This window comes from Dermacentor variabilis, chromosome 2 (genome assembly GCF_050947875.1).
Source record: "Dermacentor variabilis isolate Ectoservices chromosome 2, ASM5094787v1, whole genome shotgun sequence".
In the NCBI taxonomy this organism is placed as follows: Eukaryota; Metazoa; Arthropoda; class Arachnida; order Ixodida; family Ixodidae; genus Dermacentor; species Dermacentor variabilis.
Window position 1 is genome coordinate 101,914,161 of NC_134569.1, and position 21,054 is coordinate 101,935,214.

At 47.9% G+C, this 21,054-nt stretch overlaps 1 protein-coding gene across 2 annotated transcripts in view; it reads right to left on the reverse strand.

Annotated features, from left to right (window-relative positions):
• Positions 1–11,099: 11,099 nt before the first annotated feature.
• The window catches only part of LOC142572417 (solute carrier family 22 member 7-like), a 47,413-nt gene continuing 37,458 nt past the window's right edge, over positions 11,100–21,054 (reverse strand). For both annotated transcript variants that reach the window (XM_075681510.1, XM_075681509.1), the window contains 5 exons: positions 18,504–18,628; positions 17,250–17,464; positions 16,249–16,430; positions 12,672–12,886; positions 11,100–11,943 (listed from right to left, as the gene is read on the reverse strand). In XM_075681510.1, coding sequence (XP_075537625.1) covers positions 11,832–11,943; positions 12,672–12,886; positions 16,249–16,430; positions 17,250–17,464; positions 18,504–18,628 — 849 coding nt within the window. In that variant the 3' untranslated portion in view covers positions 11,100–11,831. The remainder of the gene's footprint in view (positions 11,944–12,671; positions 12,887–16,248; positions 16,431–17,249; positions 17,465–18,503; positions 18,629–21,054) is intronic.

Below are 21,054 nucleotides of genomic sequence, written 5' to 3' on the forward strand. Positions count from 1 at the left end.
TTGCACTTAATAACATATCTATATAAGACATAGTTGATGTATTATAAACCGCTCTGAAGTATACCACGAAATTTTAGTAGAAATTTCGCAAAACCCTTGTAAACACTGTACGAATTTAACGTAAGCAGTAAATGCACATATAAAATTTATCGGCTTTAGTTGTTCTAATGGATGCAGTTTACAGAACTAAGATACCTATGTTTGGTGCGGAGTTACGGATTCGGATCCTCTATTTTCCTCGTTGTGTTCCTCCTCTGCATTATGCCCCAGCTTTAGGCAACAAACGAAGTGCTCGTCTAGTTGTCTTTCCCGCCTTTCTCTCCCTGCCTTCTCTCTCAAATCGAAGTCTTGTTTAAGAGAAAAAGAAAGCTTAAGCTCGGGGCTGACTGCGATTCCTCTACGAAAACACACACACACACACACACACACACACACACACACACACACACACACACACACACACGCGCGCGCACACGCGCGCGCGTGTGTGTGTGTGTGTGTGTGTGTGTGTGTGTGTGTGTGTGTGTGTGTGTGAGTGTGTGTGTGTGAGTGTGAGTGTGTGTGTGTGTGTGTGTGTGTGTGTGTGTGTGTGTGTGTGTGTGAGTGTGAGTGTGTGTGTGTGTGTGTGTGTGTGTGTGTGTGTGTGTGTGTGTGTGTGTGTGTGTGTGTGTGTGTGTGTTTTCGTAGAGGAATCACAGTCAGCCCCGAGCTTAAGCTTGCATATATATCGAAAGCAAGACTGGTGTGCAAATAGCTTTTTTCACCAGCAGCACTTGTGGCTCCTGTCCGAGCATTTTTGACTCTGAAAATGGTCTTGAGTCCAGCCGATTTAACGCTGCCCTGAGAGAGCCGTCGGACATTGCACCGAGGACAGGTACACAACAGGCGCTCAGTGGTCATCTTACACCTGCAGGAATTGGGCTATTGTCCATTGCAATGCAGTAGAAGTAAGTGTTCGTAAACACCGAATCCAGCGATAAGCGGTACAGCAATGTTGCTTGGCATCGGGAAAGGCTAGCTGTAACCGTAGCGAAGCGTCCAGATTACGTAGCCGCCAACTGGAGACATTCGGAGAAGTCCAGAACACTTGCCTGTTTGTGCGGGCCACCAGACTCGCTGCCAAGTTCCTTGGCAGCGTCCGTACTTGCCAAAGGAATCGGAAACATCTTGGCGTTTTCGTTGGACATACGGCGCAGCCTTATGAGCAAAGTCATTGCTGACAATTCCACAGTGGACCGCAAGCATGAGAGATGATGCCGTGCTCTTTTTCCAGAAAATAATGGTCCATTTTCCTAATGTCGTATACCATCTTCTCGTATATCCTGTCACGCAAAGCAGACTGAAGATCTTGAAGCGTTTAGTAACAAAACACAACCCATTTCTGTGGCGGTTCATCGGTGACGTGGTTAAATGAGCACGGAGGGTTGCAAGTTATGCCGCCGTAGATCTCATGTGTGGCAACCTGGATTAATGTTTTACCTACTTTGTAATTACGAAAGTTGCTGCTGAGTTTGTAAGCGAAGTTGAAGCGTCGATATAAGTGTTATTATGGTATTATGCACCTTATATCCTAAGACAACGGGAAGAGTGTCGGTCTAGATGACGCCATGGCCATGCACGCGCTCTCAACCATGTTGTTCTGCGCTTGATTTTTGTGAGTATATTGTAAATACGTGTTGATTCCATCTCTGATCCTACGTAACAATGCGCATGTGGTTCTCGATATGTGTGGTGCAGTAATAGCAGCGCCAGCCGCTTTAGAGCTAAGGACGAATGAATGGCCTCCTTTATAAATGGTGAACGCTGATTACACTTCAAATGGTTGTTTGCGGTCTCCCTGCCGACAGAAAAGCTACGTAGTGGGCGGGAATCCTTGAAAGATGGCGAATATGTGCGCTCTGAGAGAGTCGAGAGCTACGTGCGTCTGAATCCCGTACGTGGTCTGTAGAGATGGCACTCGTTGCTGGCGTGGCTTATGAGACTCTGCGGCCATGACCTATTTCTCTGTTCTGTTCGGTAAAAAAAAAAGGTTGCTCTTTCGCAACTGTAGGAAAATTCTGTTCGTAGGATGTATGATTATTTTAGGGCGGGAAGGTGACTCAGCTGCCGCACAACTCTTCCTCACTTATTTGTATCGTGCCAAATGTTGCGCATGTGAGTAGATGCAGCTGCAAAACAGAACGCTTACACGCAGGAACTGTTCTTGACGCTGCATCAGAAATCCACTGCCACGATCGTCGGATATTATGGCGTCTGCGGCGCAGCATACTTTGTCCCAAATTTCCTGAAAATGGGGTCGCTTACGGGCGAAGTGGGCCACCTGACGGCTAGATTAACCTCAACAATTCATGAGGCCATATAAAAGCGCCGTTTGCTTACAATGTCTTTGAATTTGGCTTCTCATACTTCGATGTAATCAAGATAATTTGTTTTACCTTTAAAATGAACAACAAGTTTAACGCGTGAGTAAAGAAGCAAGTCTCTTTTTTGCTGACATAGAAGCATTTCCTGCATTATTGGACATTGCGGCTTGGCGCGCGCGCTGCTTCAGGCGTCACAAATTGCATGTTAGGAGCGACTATAGAAGACAGAAAATTACGCCTTAAGCAGCGCCCCTAGCCATGATGTTTGACCAACTAGCTCCCGATGCAGCATTACTATTCAGTGGAATATCGTTGAAACGATTCTATGTAATACATTTTCTGGACAATACGTTTTCTTCTCTTTTCCCGCCAACGTGTAGGAGCAACGTATTTTCATGCCTTTATTGCGATTGCGTTTTCACCTGAAATTTCATAATTCGACTGCAGAAGTGTGCTTTTACTGGTATTAGTAAAACTCGTAGCTTTATATGTCGGGGTATTGGATTAAATAACATCCCAACGACCCTCGCACAGCGTGTTAAGCCTCAGTCAAACTGGAGAAACAGCGAACGCTGCACGCCGCCGGCCGTAAAACACTGCTGCGGCAGTGCGCTTCTACTGGAATTCGTAAAACTCGTAGCTTTATATGTCGGGGTATTGGATTAAATAACATCCCAACGACCCTCGCACAGCGTGTTAAGCCTCAGCCACACAGGAGGAACAGCGAACGCTGCACGCCGCCGGTCGTAAAACACTGCTGCGGCAGTGCGCTTTTACTGGTATTAGTAAAACTCGTAGCTTTATATGTCGGGGTATTGGCTTAAATAACATCCCAACGACCTTCGCACAGCGTGTTAAACCTCAGTCACACTGGAGAAACAGCGAACGCTGCACGCCGCCGGCCGTAAAACACTGCTGCGGCAGTGCGCTTCTACTGGTATTCGTAAAACTCGTAGCTTTATATGTCGGGGTATTGGATTAAATAACATCCCAACGACCCTCGCAAAGCGTGTTAAGCCTCAGCCACACAGGAGGAACTGCGAACGCTGCACGCCGCCGGCCGTAAAACACTGCTGCGGCAGTGCGCTTTTACTGGTATTAGTAAAACTCGTAGCTTTATATGTCGGGGTATTGGATTAAATAACATCCCAACGACCCTCGCACAGCGTGTTAAGCCTCAGCCACACAGGAGGAACTGCGAACGCTGCACGCCGCCGGCCGTAAAACACTGCTGCGGCAGTGAGCTTTTACTGGTATTAGTAAATCTCGTAGCTTTATATGTCGGGGTATTGGCTTAAATAACATCCCAACGACCCTCGCACAGCGTGTTAAGCCTCAGCCACATAGGAGGAACAGCGAACGCTGCACGCCGCCGGTCGTAAAACACTGCTGCGGCAGTGCGCTTTTACTGGTATTAGTAAAACTCGTAGCTTTATATGTCGGGGTATTGGCTTAAATAGCATCCCAACGACCCTCGCACAGCGTGTTAAGCCTCAGCCACACAGGAGGAACTGCGAACGCTGCACGCGGCCGGCCGTAAAACACTGCTGCGGCAGTGCGCTTTTACTGGTATTAGTAAAACTCGTAGCTTTATATGTCGGGGTATTGGCTTAAATAACATCCCAACGACCCTCGCACAGCGTGTTAAGCCTCAGCCACACAGGAGGAACAGCGAACGCTGCACGCCGCCGGTCGTAAAACACTGCTGCGGCAGTGCGCTTTTACTGGTATTAGTAAAACTCGTAGCTTTATATGTCGGGATATTGGCTTAAATAACATCCCAACGACCTTCGCACAGCGTGTTAAACATCAGTAACACTGGAGAAACAGCGAACGCTGCACGCCGCCGGCCGTAAAACACTGCTGCGGCAGTGCGCTTCTACTGGTATTCGTAAAACTCGTAGCTTTATATGTCGGGGTATTGGATTAAATAACATCCCAACGACCCTCGCACAGCGTGTTAAGCCTCAGCCACACAGGAGGAACTGCGAAAGCTGCACGCCGCAGGCCGTAAAACACTGCTGCGGCAGTGCGCTTTTACTGGTATTAGTAAAACTCGTAGCTTTATATGTCGGGGTATTGGATTAAATAACATCCCAACGACCCTCGCACAGCGTGTTAAGCCTCAGCCACACAGGAGGCACTGCGAACGCTGCACGCCGCCGGCCGTAAAACACTGCTGCGGCAGTGCGCTTTTACTGGTATTAGTAAAACTCGTAGCTTTATATGTCGGGGCATTGGCTTAAATAACATCCCAACGACCCTCGCACAGCGTGTTAAGCCTCAGCCACACAGGAGAAACAGCGAACGCTGCACGCCGCCGGCCGTAAAACACTGCTGCGGCAGTGCTTTTCTACTGGTATTCGTAAAACTCGTAGCTTTATATGTCGGGGTATTGGATTAAATAACATCCCAACGACCCTCGCACAGCGTGTTAAGCCTCAGCCACACAGGAGGAACTGCGAACGCTGCACGCCGCCGGCCGTAAAACATTGCTGCGGCAGTGCGCTTTTACTGGTATTAGTAAAACTCGTAGCTTTATATGTCGGGGCATTGGCTTAAATAACATCCCAACGACCCTCGCACAGCGTGTTAAGCCTCAGCCACACAGGAGGAACAGCAAACGCTGCACGCCGCCGGTCGTAAAACACTGCTGCGCCAGTGTGCTTTTACTGGTATTAGTAAAACTCGTAGCTTTATATGTCGGGGCACTGGCTTAAATAACATCCCAACCACCCTCGCACAGCGTGTTGAGCCTCAGCCACACTGGAGGAACAGCGAACGCTGCACGCCGCCGGTCGTAAAACACTGCTGCGCCAGTGTGCTTTTACAGGTATTAGTAAAACTCGTAGCTTTATATGTCGGGGCATTGGCTTAAATAACATCCCAACCACCCTCGCACAGCCTGTTGAGCCTCAGCCACACTGGAGGAACAGCGAACGCTGCACGCCGCCGGTCGTAAAACACTGCTGTGGCAGTGTGCTTTTACTGGTATTAGTAAAACTCGTAGCTTTATATGTCGGGGCATTGGCTTAAATAACATCCCAACCACCCTCGCACAGCGTGTTGAGCCTCAGCCACACTGGAGGAACAGCGAACGCTGCACGCTGCCGGTCGTAAAACACTGCTGCGGCAGTGTGCTTTTACTGGTATTAGTAAAACGCGAAGCTTTATATGTCGGGGCATTGGCTTAAATAACATCCCAACCACCCTCGCACAGCGTGTTGAGCCTCAGCCACACTGGAGGAACAGCGAACGCTGCACGCCGCCGGCCGTAAAACACTGCTTCGGCAGTGCGCTTTTACTGGTATTAGTAAAACTCGTAGCTTTATATGTCGGGGTATTGGCTTAAATAACATCCCAACGACCTTCGCACAGCGTGTTAAACCTCAGTCACACTGGAGAAACAGCGAACGCTGCACGCCGCCGGCCGTAAAACACTGCTGCGGTAGTGCGCTTCTACTGGTATTCGTAAAACTCGTAGCTTTATATGTCGGGGTATTGGATTAAATAACATCCCAACGACCCTCGCAAAGCGTGTTAAGCCTCAGCCACACAGGAGGAACTGCGAAAGCTGCACGCCGCAGGCCGTAAAACACTGCTGCGGCAGTGCGCTTTTACTGGTATTAGTAAAACTCGTAGCTTTATATGTCGGGGTATTGGATTAAATAACATCCCAACGACCCTCGCACAGCGTGTTAAGCCTCAGCCACACAGGAGGAACTGCGAACGCTGCACGCCGCCGGCCGTAAAACACTGCTGCGGCAGTGCGCTTTTACTGGTATTAGTGAAACTCGTAGCTTTATATGTCGGGGCATTGGCTTAAATAACATCCCAACCACCCTCGCACAGCGTGTTGAGCCTCAGCCACACTGGAGGAACAGCGAACGCTGCACGCTGCCGGTCGTAAAACACTGCTGCGGCAGTGTGCTTTTACTGGTATTAGTAAAACTCGTAGCTTTATATGTCGGGGCATTGGCTTAAATAACATCCCAACGACCCTCGCACAGCGTGTTAAGCCTCAGCCACACAGGAGAAACAGCGAACGCTGCACGCCGCCGGCCGTAAAACACTGCTGCGGCAGTGCTTTTCTACTGGTATTCGTAAAACTCGTAGCTTTATATGTCGGGGTATTGGATTAAATAACATCCCAACGACCCTCGCACAGCGTGTTAAGCCTCAGCCACACAGGAGGAACTGCGAACGCTGCACGCCGCCGGCCGTAAAACATTGCTGCGGCAGTGCGCTTTTACTGGTATTAGTAAAACTCGTAGCTTTATATGTCGGGGCATTGGCTTAAATAACATCCCAACGACCCTCGCACAGCGTGTTAAGCCTCAGCCACACAGGAGGAACAGCAAACGCTGCACGCCGCCGGTCGTAAAACACTGCTGCGCCAGTGTGCTTTTACTGGTATTAGTAAAACTCGTAGCTTTATATGTCGGGGCATTGGCTTAAATAACATCCCAACTACCCTCGCACAGCGTGTTGAGCCTCAGCCACACTGGAGGAACAGCGAACGCTGCACGCCGCCGGTCGTAAAACACTGCTGTGGCAGTGTGCTTTTACTGGTATTAGTAAAACTCGTAGCTTTATATGTCGGGGCATTGGCTTAAATAACATCCCAACCACCCTCGCACAGCGTGTTGAGCCTCAGCCACACTGGAGGAACAGCGAACGCTGCACGCCGCCGGTCGTAAAACACTGCTGCGCCAGTGTGCTTTTACAGGTATTAGTAAAACTCGTAGCTTTATATGTCGGGGCATTGGCTTAAATAACATCCCAACCACCCTCGCACAGCGTGTTGAGCCTCAGCCACACTGGAGGAACAGCGAACGCTGCACGCTGCCGGTCGTAAAACACTGCTGCGGCAGTGTGCTTTTACTGGTATTAGTAAAACTCGTAGCTTTATATGTCGGGGCATTGGCTTAAATAACATCCCAACCACCCTCGCACAGCGTGTTGAGCCTCAGCCACACTGGAGGAACAGCGAACGCTGCACGCCGCTGGTCGTAAAACACTGCTGCGGCAGTGTGCTTTTACTGGTATTAGTAAAACGCGAAGCTTTATATGTCGGGGCATTGGCTTAAATAACATCCCAACCACCCTCGCACAGCGTGTTGAGCCTCAGCCACACTGGAGGAACAGCGAACGCTGCACGCCGCCGGCCGTAAAACACTGCTTCGGCAGTGCGCTTTTACTGGTATTAGTAAAACTCGTAGCTTTATATGTCGGGGTATTGGCTTAAATAACATCCCAACGACCTTCGCACAGCGTGTTAAACCTCAGTCACACTGGAGAAACAGCGAACGCTGCACGCCGCCGGCCGTAAAACACTGCTGCGGTAGTGCGCTTCTACTGGTATTCGTAAAACTCGTAGCTTTATATGTCGGGGTATTGGATTAAATAACATCCCAACGACCCTCGCAAAGCGTGTTAAGCCTCAGCCACACAGGAGGAACTGCGAAAGCTGCACGCCGCAGGCCGTAAAACACTGCTGCGGCAGTGCGCTTTTACTGGTATTAGTAAAACTCGTAGCTTTATATGTCGGGGTATTGGATTAAATAACATCCCAACGACCCTCGCACAGCGTGTTAAGCCTCAGCCACACAGGAGGAACTGCGAACGCTGCACGCCGCCGGCCGTAAAACACTGCTGCGGCAGTGCGCTTTTACTGGTATTAGTAAAACTCGTAGCTTTATATGTCGGGGCATTGGCTTAAATAACATCCCAACGACCCTCGCACAGCGTGTTAAGCCTCAGCCACACAGGAGGAACAGCAAACGCTGCACGCCGCCGGTCGTAAAACACTGCTGCGCCAGTGTGCTTTTACTGGTATTAGTAAAACTCGTAGCTTTATATGTCGGGGCATTGGCTTAAATAACATCCCAACCACCCTCGCACAGCGTGTTGAGCCTCAGCCACACTGGAGGAACAGCGAACGCTGCACGCCGCCGGTCGTAAAACACTGCTGTGGCAGTGTGCTTTTACTGGTATTAGTAAAACTCGTAGCTTTATATGTCGGGGCATTGGCTTAAATAACATCCCAACCACCCTCGCACAGCGTGTTGAGCCTCAGCCACACTGGAGGAACAGCGAACGCTGCACGCCGCCGGTCGTAAAACACTGCTGTGGCAGTGTGCTTTTACTGGTATTAGTAAAACTCGTAGCTTTATATGTCGGGGCATTGGCTTAAATAACATCCCAACCACCCTCGCACAGCGTGTTGAGCCTCAGCCACACTGGAGGAACAGCGAACGCTGCACGCCGCCGGTCGTAAAACACTGCTGCGCCAGTGTGCTTTTACTGGTATTAGTAAAACTCGTAGCTTTATATGTCGGGGCATTGGCTTAAACAACATCCCAACCACCCTCGCACAGCCTGTTGAGCCTCAGCCACACTGGAGGAACAGCGAACGCTGCACGCCGCCGGTCGTAAAACACTGCTGTGGCAGTGTGCTTTTACTGGTATTAGTAAAGCTCGTAGCTTTATATGTCGGGGCATTGGCTTAAATAACATCCCAACCACCCTCGCACAGCGTGTTGAGCCTCAGCCACACTGGAGGAACAGCGAACGCTGCACGCTGCCGGTCGTAAAACACTGCTGCGGCAGTGTGCTTTTACTGGTATTAGTAAAACTTGTAGCTTTATATGTCGGGGCATTGGCTTAAATAACATCCCAACCACCCTCGCACAGCGTGTTGAGCCTCAGCCACACTGGAGGAACAGCGAACGCTGCACGCCGCCGGTCGTAAAACACTGCTGCGGCAGTGTGCTTTTACTGGTATTAGTAAAACGCGAAGCTTTATATGTCGGGGCATTGGCTTAAATAACATCCCAACCACCCTCGCACAGCGTGTTGAGCCTCAGCCACACTGGAGGAACAGCGAACACTGCACGCCGCCGGCCGTAAAACACTGCTTCGGCAGTCCAGCCACACAGGGAGGCGGCGCCACTGTTCGCTTGAGTAAAGAAATGACGGCATCTTTTTTAACCTTAAAGAAGAAGTTTTTTTACGGGCCACCATATTGCCACCATATAAATGAGATACTAGGCGTGTACTGCAGCAGAATTCCTCTTTCGCACTTCCTTACGAACAATCAGCCCCATCTAGCACCGCCGCCGTGAAGCCTGCGCGTGGCCTCCGAAATTAATGGCGCCCCGGTGCGTGCGAACGCTGAGAAACGCGTCATTCGGCAAATAAGCTCCTCTGTCGCACTTCTTTCTCGAAACCCTGCGCAATCTAGTAGCGCTGCCGAGAAGCTCGCGCGTGGTCTCCTAGGCGAGAAGCGTAGTGTTCCAGTGCCTGCGAACGCTGAGAATTGTTCCTCAGCTTGCCGCACACCTGCACACTCAGTGACCCAAGATGACAAGACTTCATAGAAGAACGGCATATATCCAGTGCATTCGCGGCGTAGCTCGCTACAGTGTTGGCGTGAAAGATGGTTCTTGAAAAGTGGCTGCATAACCCAGTGCACATTGTGGCGCAGCCTGCTAAAGCGTCGAGTTGCTGTCCTTGAGGAACCCTTGTGTGGCGTGGTTTAGATTCCGCCTATCCTCGGAGAAAATTAAAGGATCTTTTTTGTCATTGTTTTTGTCAAAGACATTAATTGAAGAGTGGAAAAACACCTACTGGCACATAGCCGATGACCCAGTTGGCATCTCAGAGGTTCAGTGCAACCCGCCGTGGTTGCTCAGTGGCTATGGTGTTGGGCTGCTGGGCACGAGGTCGCGGGATCGAATCCCGGCCACGGCGGCCGCATTTCGATGGGGGCGAAATGCGAAAACACCCGTGTACTTAGATTTAGGTGCACGTTAAAAAACCCCAGGTGGTCTAAATTTCCTGAGTCCTCCACTACGGCGTGCCTCATAATCAGAAAGTGGTTTCGGCACGTAAAACCCCATAATTTAATTTTTTTAGAGGTTCAGTGCACAACAGCACAAACTGAGTGGCAGAAACCCAGTGCCACAAGTCGGGATCAAAGAGTTCCTTCGAACAGCGGTTTCTACCCAGACCCGAGACTACAGTGACCCATGTCGGCATGAAAGAGGTTCGTTGAAGAGCGGAACATTTGTACACATTGCCTATACTCAGTGACCCAGGTTGGTCGGACGGTTGGTTTCGAACTTTGCTCCCTGAGCCCAGTAACCCGATGCGCTACCCATTAGACCATGTACTACCCAGAGAACCAGCTAGGCGGGAAAATGGTTAGAAATACATACATGCATACATACATATATACATACATACATGCATGCATGCATAGGTCGGTAGATAGCCGCGGAAAGTGCCTGAAGTACTCGAATGCTAACGCATTAAAGTATCGGTGCGAATCAACTTAACGGAGTTCTTGGTTTAGGCGCGCTACATACATACATACATACATACATACATACATACATACATACATACATACATACATACATACATACATACATACATACATACATACATACATACATACATACATACATACATACATACATACATACATACATACATACATACATACATACATACATACATACATACATACATACATACATACATACATACATACATAGGTCGGTGATAGCCCCGGAAAGTGCGTGGAGTACCCGAATGCTAACGCATTAAGGGGTCAGTGCGAATCAACTGAACGGAGTTCTTGGCTAAGACGCTGTCTATGCGTAATATACCTCGGACAGTTGAGGAATAGGCGGTATACATCCTCGTCGTCGTGGCCCCACGAACGTGTCGGAGAAGTCGTAGGCTTTATTTGAAATAAAATGTGTTTTGTTTAGGCAGCTCGGAGGTGGAAATGATGTAACAGGGTGTCAATGGCGGCGCAGAAGCTCAGGGTCTAACTGGTGGTGAATACACTCCTCTTCATTTCTTGGACGTTCAATGCAACGAACAATGCACTGGCTGCCATACGCTATCCAAGTCAAGCGAAGTGCTTGTTCACGCTGCATACTTTTGCGCAAATGTACCGGATCTGCTTTACAATAAAATCATGTTAATTATCACGCTTGGTTAAATGCAGAACACCCTGCATCGGCGCGGAAACACGAGGACATCTCGTTTCGCTTAGATTTTACTGCACCTGGGTACATATAACTCTAATGAAAAGATTTATACTGCTTAGACTGCTTTCGGATGTTTAGAGTCTCTCTGAGGGATTGTGTTTTCACTTCTGGGACCTGATTTTCGGCATGCTCTACTAGTCATAATGGCATGGTTATATTGTTTTGTGAGAACCCCCTAAACTTCTCCGAAGCTAGCAAAGGCTGCCCGCATCGTATGAAAGATATGGCAGTAGTAATGCATTTGCTCTCAACATTACCCTTGTACGTTTTCAGTAAGCGAATTGCAGTGGCTGTAGATCTCTAAGGGGGCATTAGCTTACTTTCCTCGTTGACGCAAGCTCCCAAAACGACGGCCGCACGTCGCCGCGCATGGTATATAGGAACGCACACTATAGTGGTTTCACCTAATTGAATTGTATATTGTTGCTATAACTAAGTCGTGTTCAAATGCTTTGTTGACGGCAGGCTTTTGGGTGACTGGCAGTTTCTTGTGGAATGAGAGGATGCCAGTCCTGCAAGAAAACAGCAGAGAGACGTGTTAGTGACCAAAGTGTGCTGTAGGGGCCGCCGCAACTTAATACTCAGCTTGACTGTTCTCAAGACTTCAATTCTTGCCGTTGTCTATACGCCTTCGAAACAAACGGACAAAAAGTCGCGTAACTCTTAGGTACGATGCGTGTTTATAATAACAATGTGCAAACAGTTAACTCCAAATTTACGGCTTGGCACAAGATAAGAGAAACGGCATGTCTATATATATATGGGATGACCTCCCTGGTGATGTCGTCTGTGTTCATGACCATGTGGCATTCATAAATAAAATACTGACCATCTGTGAATGTTCTTGCTAACCACATGATCAATTGAACTCATGTTTATAGATTTTATAGGGATATCCTGTAGGCCCACTCACTTTTGTATAAAACCTATTAAGTATTCTATTATTGCAATGTTACACCGTATCTACTACATTTTACCATGGTATAATACCTGGTGCTTGAATTTCTTTTGTTTCTTCTCGTGTTCCTGTTAAAAATTATTGGCGAGTCCCCCTAACGTAACACTCCTACATGGAGCCTGTGAGGTACTTGTAAATAAATAAATATATATATTAGCATATAAGAAGCGTTTTATGATATGATTAATAAATTCGGGCCCCTTGGTAGCCGTTCTATATATATATATATATATATATATATATATATAAGCAGCAGCGCCAGTGTTTCGGCTGTTCACCCACCATTCACTCCAGGAAGGCTTCTTCTCCGGCGTCTGTGATTCACTGGCAAAGAGCGGGCAGTAGCAGATGCCCTGTCCCTTTCCGAAGCCCTCACCGTCCTCGATTGTCTGCGGAACGACTGTGCCCGCTGTTTCCGGCAGCAGGAACAAGAGCACGCTGGCCACCAGAGCCAAACTTCCCGTCACCAGGAAGGGGGAGTACTCGTCCAGCACAGCCTAGAAGGACGTCAATAGGATGCGCAGCATAGTGCATTCTTGCTTACTCTTGTCAAAAGTAAATAGTGATTTGATTGCTTGCTTGATTGATTGAATACACAATTGATTGATGGATTGATTGATTGATTGATTCATTCATTCATTCATTGATTCATTCATTCATTCATTCATTCATTCATTCATTCATTCATTCATTGACTGGATCACTGACTGACTGATTATGGATCGATCCTTCTATGTCATAATCAACGAACACGAATAACACGAAGCACCTGGGTCCTCTATACCGAGGACTGAAATCCCTGTAAGTAAGGCTTTTTACGTTCCACCCTAATCGGAGTGCGGTGGCCGATATCGAGGACCGAACCCATAACCTCGTGCGTAGCGGCGGAGCGCCATGATCAGTGAGTCGTCGCTGCGTAAAAAGGAATGCTGAAAAAATCGTCAAACGAGCGCTACGCAAGTTGTAACGGATCTGACTTTAACATAATAAAATTACGCCAGCGACGAGTATTACTCATCATCATCATCATCATCATCATCAGCCTGGTTACGCCCACTGCAGGGCAAAGGCCTCTCCCATACTTCTCCAACAACCCCGGTCATGTACTAATTGTGGCCATGCCGTCCCTGCAAACTTCTTAATCTCATCCGCCCACCTGACTTTCTCCCGCCCCCTGCTACGCTTCCCTTCTCTTGGGATCCAGTCCGTAACCCTTAATGACCATCGGTTATCTTCCCTCCTCATTACATGTCCTGCCCATGCCCATTTCTTTTTCTTGATTTCAACTAAGATGTCATAAACTCGCGTTTGTTCCCTCACCCAATCTGCTCTTTTCTTATCCCTTAACGTTACACCTATCATTCTTCTTTCCATAGCTCGTTGTGTCGTCCTCAATTTGAGTAGAACCCTTTTCGTAAGCCTCCAGGTTTCTGCCCCGTAGGTGAGTACTGGTAAGACACAGCTATTATATACTTTTCTCTTGAGGGATAACGGCAACCTGCTGTTCATGATTTGGGAATGCCTGCCAAACGCACTCCAGCCCATTCTTATTCTTCTGATTATTTCCGTCTCATGATCCGGATCCGCCGTCACTACCTGCCCTAAGTAGATGTATTCCCTTACGACTTCCAGTGCCTCGCTGCCTATTGTAAATTGCTGTTCTCTCCCGAGACTGTTAAGCATTACTTTAGTTTTCTGCATATTAATTTTTAGACCCACTCTTCTGCTTTGCCTCTCCAGGTCAGTGAGCATGCATTACAATTGGTCCCCTGAGTTACTAAGCAAGGCAATATCATCAGCGAATCGCAAGTTACTAAGGTATTCTCCATTAACTTTTATCCCCAATTCTTCCCAATCCAGGTCTCTGAATACCTCCTGTAAACACGCTGTGAATAGCATTGGAGATATCGTATCTCCCTGCCTGACGCCTTTCTTTATTGGGATTTTGTTGCTTGCTTTATGGAGGACTACGGTGGCTGTGGAGCCGCTATAGATATCTTCCAGTATTTTTACATATGGCTCATCTACACCCTGATTCCGTAATGCCTCCATGACTGCTGAGGTTTCGACTGAATCAAACGCTTTCTCGTAATCAATGAAAGCTATATACAACGGTTGCTTATATTCTGCACATTTCTCTATCACTTGATTGATAGTGTGAATATGGTCTATTGTTGAGTAGCCTTTACGGAATCCTGCCTGGTCCTGTGGTTGACAGAAGTCTAAGGTGTTCCTGATTCTATTTGCAATTACCTTAGTAAATACTTTGTAGGCAACGGACAGTAAGCTGATCGGTCTATAATTTTTCAACTCTTTGGTGTCCCCTTTCTTATGGATTAGGATAATGTTAGCGTTCTTCCAAGATTCCGGTACGCTCGAGGTGATGAGGCATTGCGTATACAGGGTGGCCAGTTTCTCTAGAACAATCTGTCCACCATCCTTCAACAAATCTGCTGTTACCTGATCTTCCCCAGCTGCCTTCCCCCTTTGCATATCTCCTAAGGCTTTCTTTACTTCTTCCGGCGTTACCTTCGGGATTTCGAATTCCTCTAGGCTATTTTCTCTTCCATTATCGTCGTGGGTGCCACTGGTACTGTATAAATCTCTATAGAACTCCTCAGCCACTTGAACTATCTCATCCATATTAGTAATGATATTGCCGGCTTTGTCTCTTAACGCATACATCTGATTCTTGCCAATTCCTAGTTTCTTCTTCACTGTTTTTAGGCTTCCTCCGCTCCTGAGAGCATGTTCAATTCTATCCATATTATACTTCCTTATGTCAGCTGTCTTACGCTTATTGATTAACTTCGAAAGTTCTGCCAGTTCTATTCTAGCTGTAGGGTTAGATGCTTTCATACATTGGCGTTTCTTGATCAGATCTTTCGTCTCCTGCGATAGTTTGCTGGTATCCTGCCTAACGGAGTTACCACCGACTTCCATTGCACACTCCTTAATGATGCCCACTAGATTGTCGTTCATTGCTTCAACACTAAGGTCCTCTTCCTGAGTTAAAGCTGAATACCTGTTCTGTAGCTTGATCTGGAATTCCTCTATTTTCCCTCTTACCGCTAACTCATTGATCGGCTTCTTATGTACCAGTTTCTTCCGTTCCCTCCTCAGGTCTAGGCTAATTCGAGTTCTTACCATCCTGTGGTCACTGCAGCGCACCTTGTGAGTATTACTCACAATCATATAAATGTTAAGGTGCGAACATGACCCGCTTCAGTAACTATGCCGTCGGTGGGCTACTTCGACGCTGAGAAAACGCGACTGGGCGGGAGTGTAGGTTCTTCTTCCCCTCTTTTGCTGTTCCTTAAAGTGGCGACCAGTCTCGCTGAGGTGCATTCACCATCTTTTAAATGCACCATTTGAACTCCGTCATTGTTCGCGCATGTGTAAATAGTAGATATGCAACCGCTGTGAGTGCTTTAAAGAAAAGACGCGTATTGTACTTCACGGCACCAATGAAAAAAATGTACTGGAAAAAAAGAAAGGCACATGGCCACCGGGAGTGAGTGCATCTGAGCAGGAATGATGACTGCTGCCATGAACGAAACAGAAAGAGGGATGCCCCGATAGTCTTGTCTAGCCTTGTATCCTCCGTGCCGAAAATGTACTCCGACTACACAATAACTGAAACGGTTGATTCTCGTTCTTTGGATTTAATATCGTACGTGACCGTATTCCAACGGCATCCTGCCGTAACCCAGAAACTAAAGAAATTACGGTCGAAGGCCACCCGGGAACTTCAATTAAATGTCATTGCTGCGCGTAGCTTGCCTTATATAGATGGGTCCATGAAGAAATATGATTTGTTAATAGTTACATAGTGGAGCATTCCTAACAGTCTACATACCAGTGAGGCGATCTGGGCTCCCAGCTGGCTGCCCACATCTCCCAACATCCTCTGAAGCAGGATAGCGCGGCCCCGGATCATGGTGGGGAACACCTCAGATGCCACCTGGTACGTGATGTTGTAGGCGCCGGCGAAGGACATTGTCAGCAAGGCCACCATGATGAGCGTCCAAGTTTCTGACTCTACGAGCGAGAGGTTGCGGGTAAAATCAATAAGTAAACAAACCATTCAAACTGTTAGGACGTCTGCGCTTTCCTGGACAATGGCATAGGCATGTTTATTCTACCATTGAGGAATTCCTATTCGTTTCAAAGCGTTCTTAATGCTAAAGTCTTAACCCACTCTGTTATTTTCCGTTCCTTTGATGATTTTTCAAAAGTTCCTGTGGCTTTCTAGTTAGATTTAATCTTATTCTAATTCCTTCCAAATTTTGGCCAATCCCTTTTGATGTGTACGTTTGCCATCAGTGCTACCACTAAGCCAAACAAACCAAAGTGAAAGTTGGAGAGGTTGGGTGGAGGCAAGAGGGATGGCTTCTTTACTGTTGTACGTTGCTTGCAATCCCAGGGCATCCACGAACATCCTCAATAATAAAATTCTATTAAATTGAAACTGGTACATTGATCTGTTTGTCGACCTTTGATACTTAATGTTGACATACATCGGGCTTCCTCTTTGTTTCTTGTTTTGTTTTGTTTAACAGGTGGCAGATAACGTTCTGTGTTATTTTGACACAAATAACCAATTTATTTAGCGCCAAATATTTTCTCTATGTCTTCTGCACAATTTACAAGTGCTCAAAAGAGCCTCGAGGAGCCTTACGCTTTATTGACACAAAGAAAGAAAGAAAAAGAAAGAAAGAAAGGAAGAAATAAAGAAAGTAAGAAATAAAAGAAAGAAAGAAAGAAAGAAAGAAAGAAAGAAAGAAAGAAAGAAAGAAAGAAAGAAAGAAAGAAAGAAAGAAAGAAAGAAAAGTTTTGCCAACGAGTACCTTCACTCACCTTTTCTAATGGCCCACATAAGGAGGCAGATGATTCCACCAGTGAGCATAAACGTGCTATTGGGCCAGCGTCGGCCCAGTACGTCCAGTGAAAAGATGCAGAAGAGGTTCACGGGAAGCTCGAATGCTAAGGCAACCGAATAGGCAGCGTAAATGTCCAGGCTCAGTGCTCCTATCTGCACACTGGTCCCGTTGTAGCAGATACAGATCGCGAACCTAGGCAGGGCAGAGAAAGCGCGGGGGGGGGGGGGGGGAGGAAGGGTCGAGCGCAAGGTTCAATAATGGTTTTGGTTTCTTCACTTGTTCGGCATACGCGCTCCAAAACTATATTTGTCATTAGTGAGACGAATGTTACTTTTCTGACTGAAAAAAAAAAATCGATGTGCGTTATATTTCATTTTTGCTAACAAGTTGATGCTGTTGTAATAATTTTTGGCATATTGGCGGGAAATATCGAATATTGGCGAGACACTGATAACCTGCATTTTATGCGCCACGCTTTCAGAAAAGAAGAGAAAGCTTTTTTTTTTCGTATATTCAAAAGAAATAAAGAATGTTACGACTTCAATTATACGTGTATGCATCATTAGAGGTTTACCCTGAACTGATAAACGCCTCTTTAAAGACGCTAAAGTATGTCAATTGTGTGCACTGGCCAGCTCACATTTGAGTTTACAACACGAAATGGTAGCCTAAGGGTTTTAAGGCGTTTCAGCTTCAAAGCCTGAAACGTTTCATAAGCACGATAGTTCCACTCTGTGCTTGTGATTCAAACTTATGTGCTGGGGCCACCATGGCGGAAAATAGGGAGTTACAATCACCAATTTCTCGAAGTAAGGTTAACGCTCACACTCCAAGCCCACTATTCTGCTCCAGTGTACGCCCGTTAACGCTTTCGTTGCGTAACCCCTTTACATGAAGCCGCATTACATTCTTGCGCAACAAACTGACCGATCCCGCCGATATTGCCAAGTGTATGCGAAATTATACTCCATCATAGCGGTCTTAAGGAATAGTCAATGAAATTATTAAGAATTCAAAGCGTAAGAAATGCTGCTGTTAACCCTAAGCTCTCGCCTTGTAGAGAACTTCGTAGGGAACTCTGCAAAATGCGACACAACTCTTCGGGTCAGCTAACTTTTTGTGTTTTCCCAGCACTCCTATCTCTACTAACCATTAAAAGAATGTTTAAATCACGCCACTCAACCACGCACAACCATTCTCTGGTTCGTAGCTTGGTGAATTGGAAACGCACCAGGCGACATATATCAGCAGCGAGATCTTGCGGATGTTAGGAGACGTCAGCATGACCATGGTGCCACTCCAGAAACTTGGAGCCTTGTCAGCGACCGTCTGTGTCTGTGCATCGCTAGCCGTTGCCTGCGAGAGAGAGAGAGAGAGACATAGGAGGCAGGAAAGTCAAATGATAGTTAACAGTGGCAATATGTGGATCTGTGACGTTCTCTCTAAGGCTTGTACTAATGCTTCAATGTGCAGCGCGACAACAGCAGTGGACGAAATAGAAGACGGGATAGCGCTGTAATCTATCAAATGAGTTTTATTACAGGGAAGCGGGTGTATGTATACACCTAGGACTAACTCGCGCAAGAAACGCGTAACAACGTCATGGACCCAAGTGCGTGACATTCGTCCAGCGCCTTCCCGCTTCTCCCCTCTTCGGTCCTAGTCATATTTTAGGACTGTATTTTCAAACGTGAACTATATTCAAGTAGCCCACCTGCCTGTCCTGCTTGTCCAAGTGTTTCAGAGAGTAATATGAGTGAATAGCCAACCCTGACTCCTGATACTGACTCCGGTAGGTGTATCGGTGCTATATGCATGCAATGGCCTAGCCAGCATATTATTTTTCCAGGGAGTGGGCACACATTTGACCGGGGACTGGGTGCAGAGATTGAGGAGAGGGAGGAGGGTGGCTGGGCAGGCGGCATCGTGGTACACAGAGGATTTCTTTCCGGAGGGGGCGAGAAGGGGGACAGCACGTGCACGGTGCGCCCCTCCCTCATCCGTGGCTACACTACTGTACATGTTATTCGTCATATAGGCGTAGTAGATGCCTGCAGGCGTATTGGTCCGATGAGATACTCTGGCAGGGGTGACCACGCAGCACGCATGTTAGCACGATAAGAATGGTTAAACCGGGTTAAAGCTTAAACAACTGCGCACCGTGCGGAACGGCACTTATCTCAAACATGAATCACAACGACCACAGAAAAACCGTTTAAGCAGACATAATAATGACGCTAAGTTAATACTTGCAGACGCTGTCTACACAATTGTGTACAGCAAGATAATGCACCAAAAGCAGAAGCACTGATGAATATTGACGCGAAGTAAGCTGCCCACTACGAGTCCCGATCGCCAGAAGTCAGTTGCGCACTACAGCCACCAATCGCCAGGGAGGAGACGACGAAGAGTGCAGTTGCACCCCGGGGTTTTTTGGGTGTCGGCCATCATTCGAAGAGGGCTGTTCTGTTTCGGTGAGCCCGTCTTAGTTATCTTCGTGACATTTACTGATGGAGGTGCTGGGTATATGCTACCATTGCCGGAGACGCAGTGTACCCCTGATACGTCTCCTGTGCGTAGTCCGGGGGAGGCTACCCTGTGTAGGTACGTGCCAGCCGCCGTCTGCAAGGGCCACACCTGAGCACGGTATTTTGCCCGAGCGTATTCGGGCGATGAACCTGAGCCCACCGCCTTCTGCTGCGGCTGTTCTGCAGGCGCAGTTCATCATCTAACAGCCGCGGGCGTCGATTGTATTCCCCGGAGATGCTACCGAAGACGTGGAAGACTAGCTAGACCATTTCGAGCGGATCGCCGAATGCAACGGATGGAACGAAGACCGCAAGTTGCGCAACGTGTCCTTCGCTCTCCAAGACTTTGCGAGGACGTGGTTTCATAACCATGAAACGGCTTTGTCTTCGTGGGACAAATTTGGGCGACAGCTGAGCGCCAAATACTCCAACGCGGACAGGAAAGAGACAGCGGAGTTGGCAATACAGGCAAGATTCCAAGCCCCGAACGAGAGCGTCACCACGTATACTGAAGGCATGGCTCGGCTTTTCAGACGTGCGGATGCATCAATGGCCGAAGACAAGAAGGTCCGATATCTCATGCGAGGCGTGATGCAAGAGATTTTTGCTGGACTTATTCGAAATCCACCCACTACACTTGCGGACTTTCTTGCTGAAGCGACAGCAATGGAAAGGGCCCTTCGATAACGTGCCAGACAATACGACCGCAACGTGATGGAACTTTTTGAACAGCCCCCCTACGATGACTTCGGGAAACCACCTCGAGGACCTGTGCAAAATGATCAGGGTTGTGGTAAGAGAAGAGCTCCGGAAACTGGAGGTAACCGACGCACCGACAGCACGAATTTCTGTGGCAGAGACAGTGTGCGACGAGATAAGGCAAGTCATCCAAGCTACTGATCGCCACGAGGTACCACAACGGCGGGAGCCAGTCCGAATGACTTTTGCGGACGCGGTACGACGACCGTCGCTGTACGGTTCTTCAAACGTCATTCGCCCCACCGAACAAACGGAAGTAGCATTCAGTAGTCGCAGTCCACCATCCATTGAGGAGTCGAGGCCCCGGAAAAGCGACGTCTGGCGGGCTCCTGACCTCAGGCCCCTATGCTTTCATTGCGGAGAGGCTGGCCACGTCTACAGGATGTGTCCCTATCGAATCGTGGGCCTCCGTGGGTTCCCTCTAGGTACTCCTTGTCCACGACCTGGTGAGCACCCTATGGAGATAGAGAACTTCATCGCGCGTCGTGGTAATTC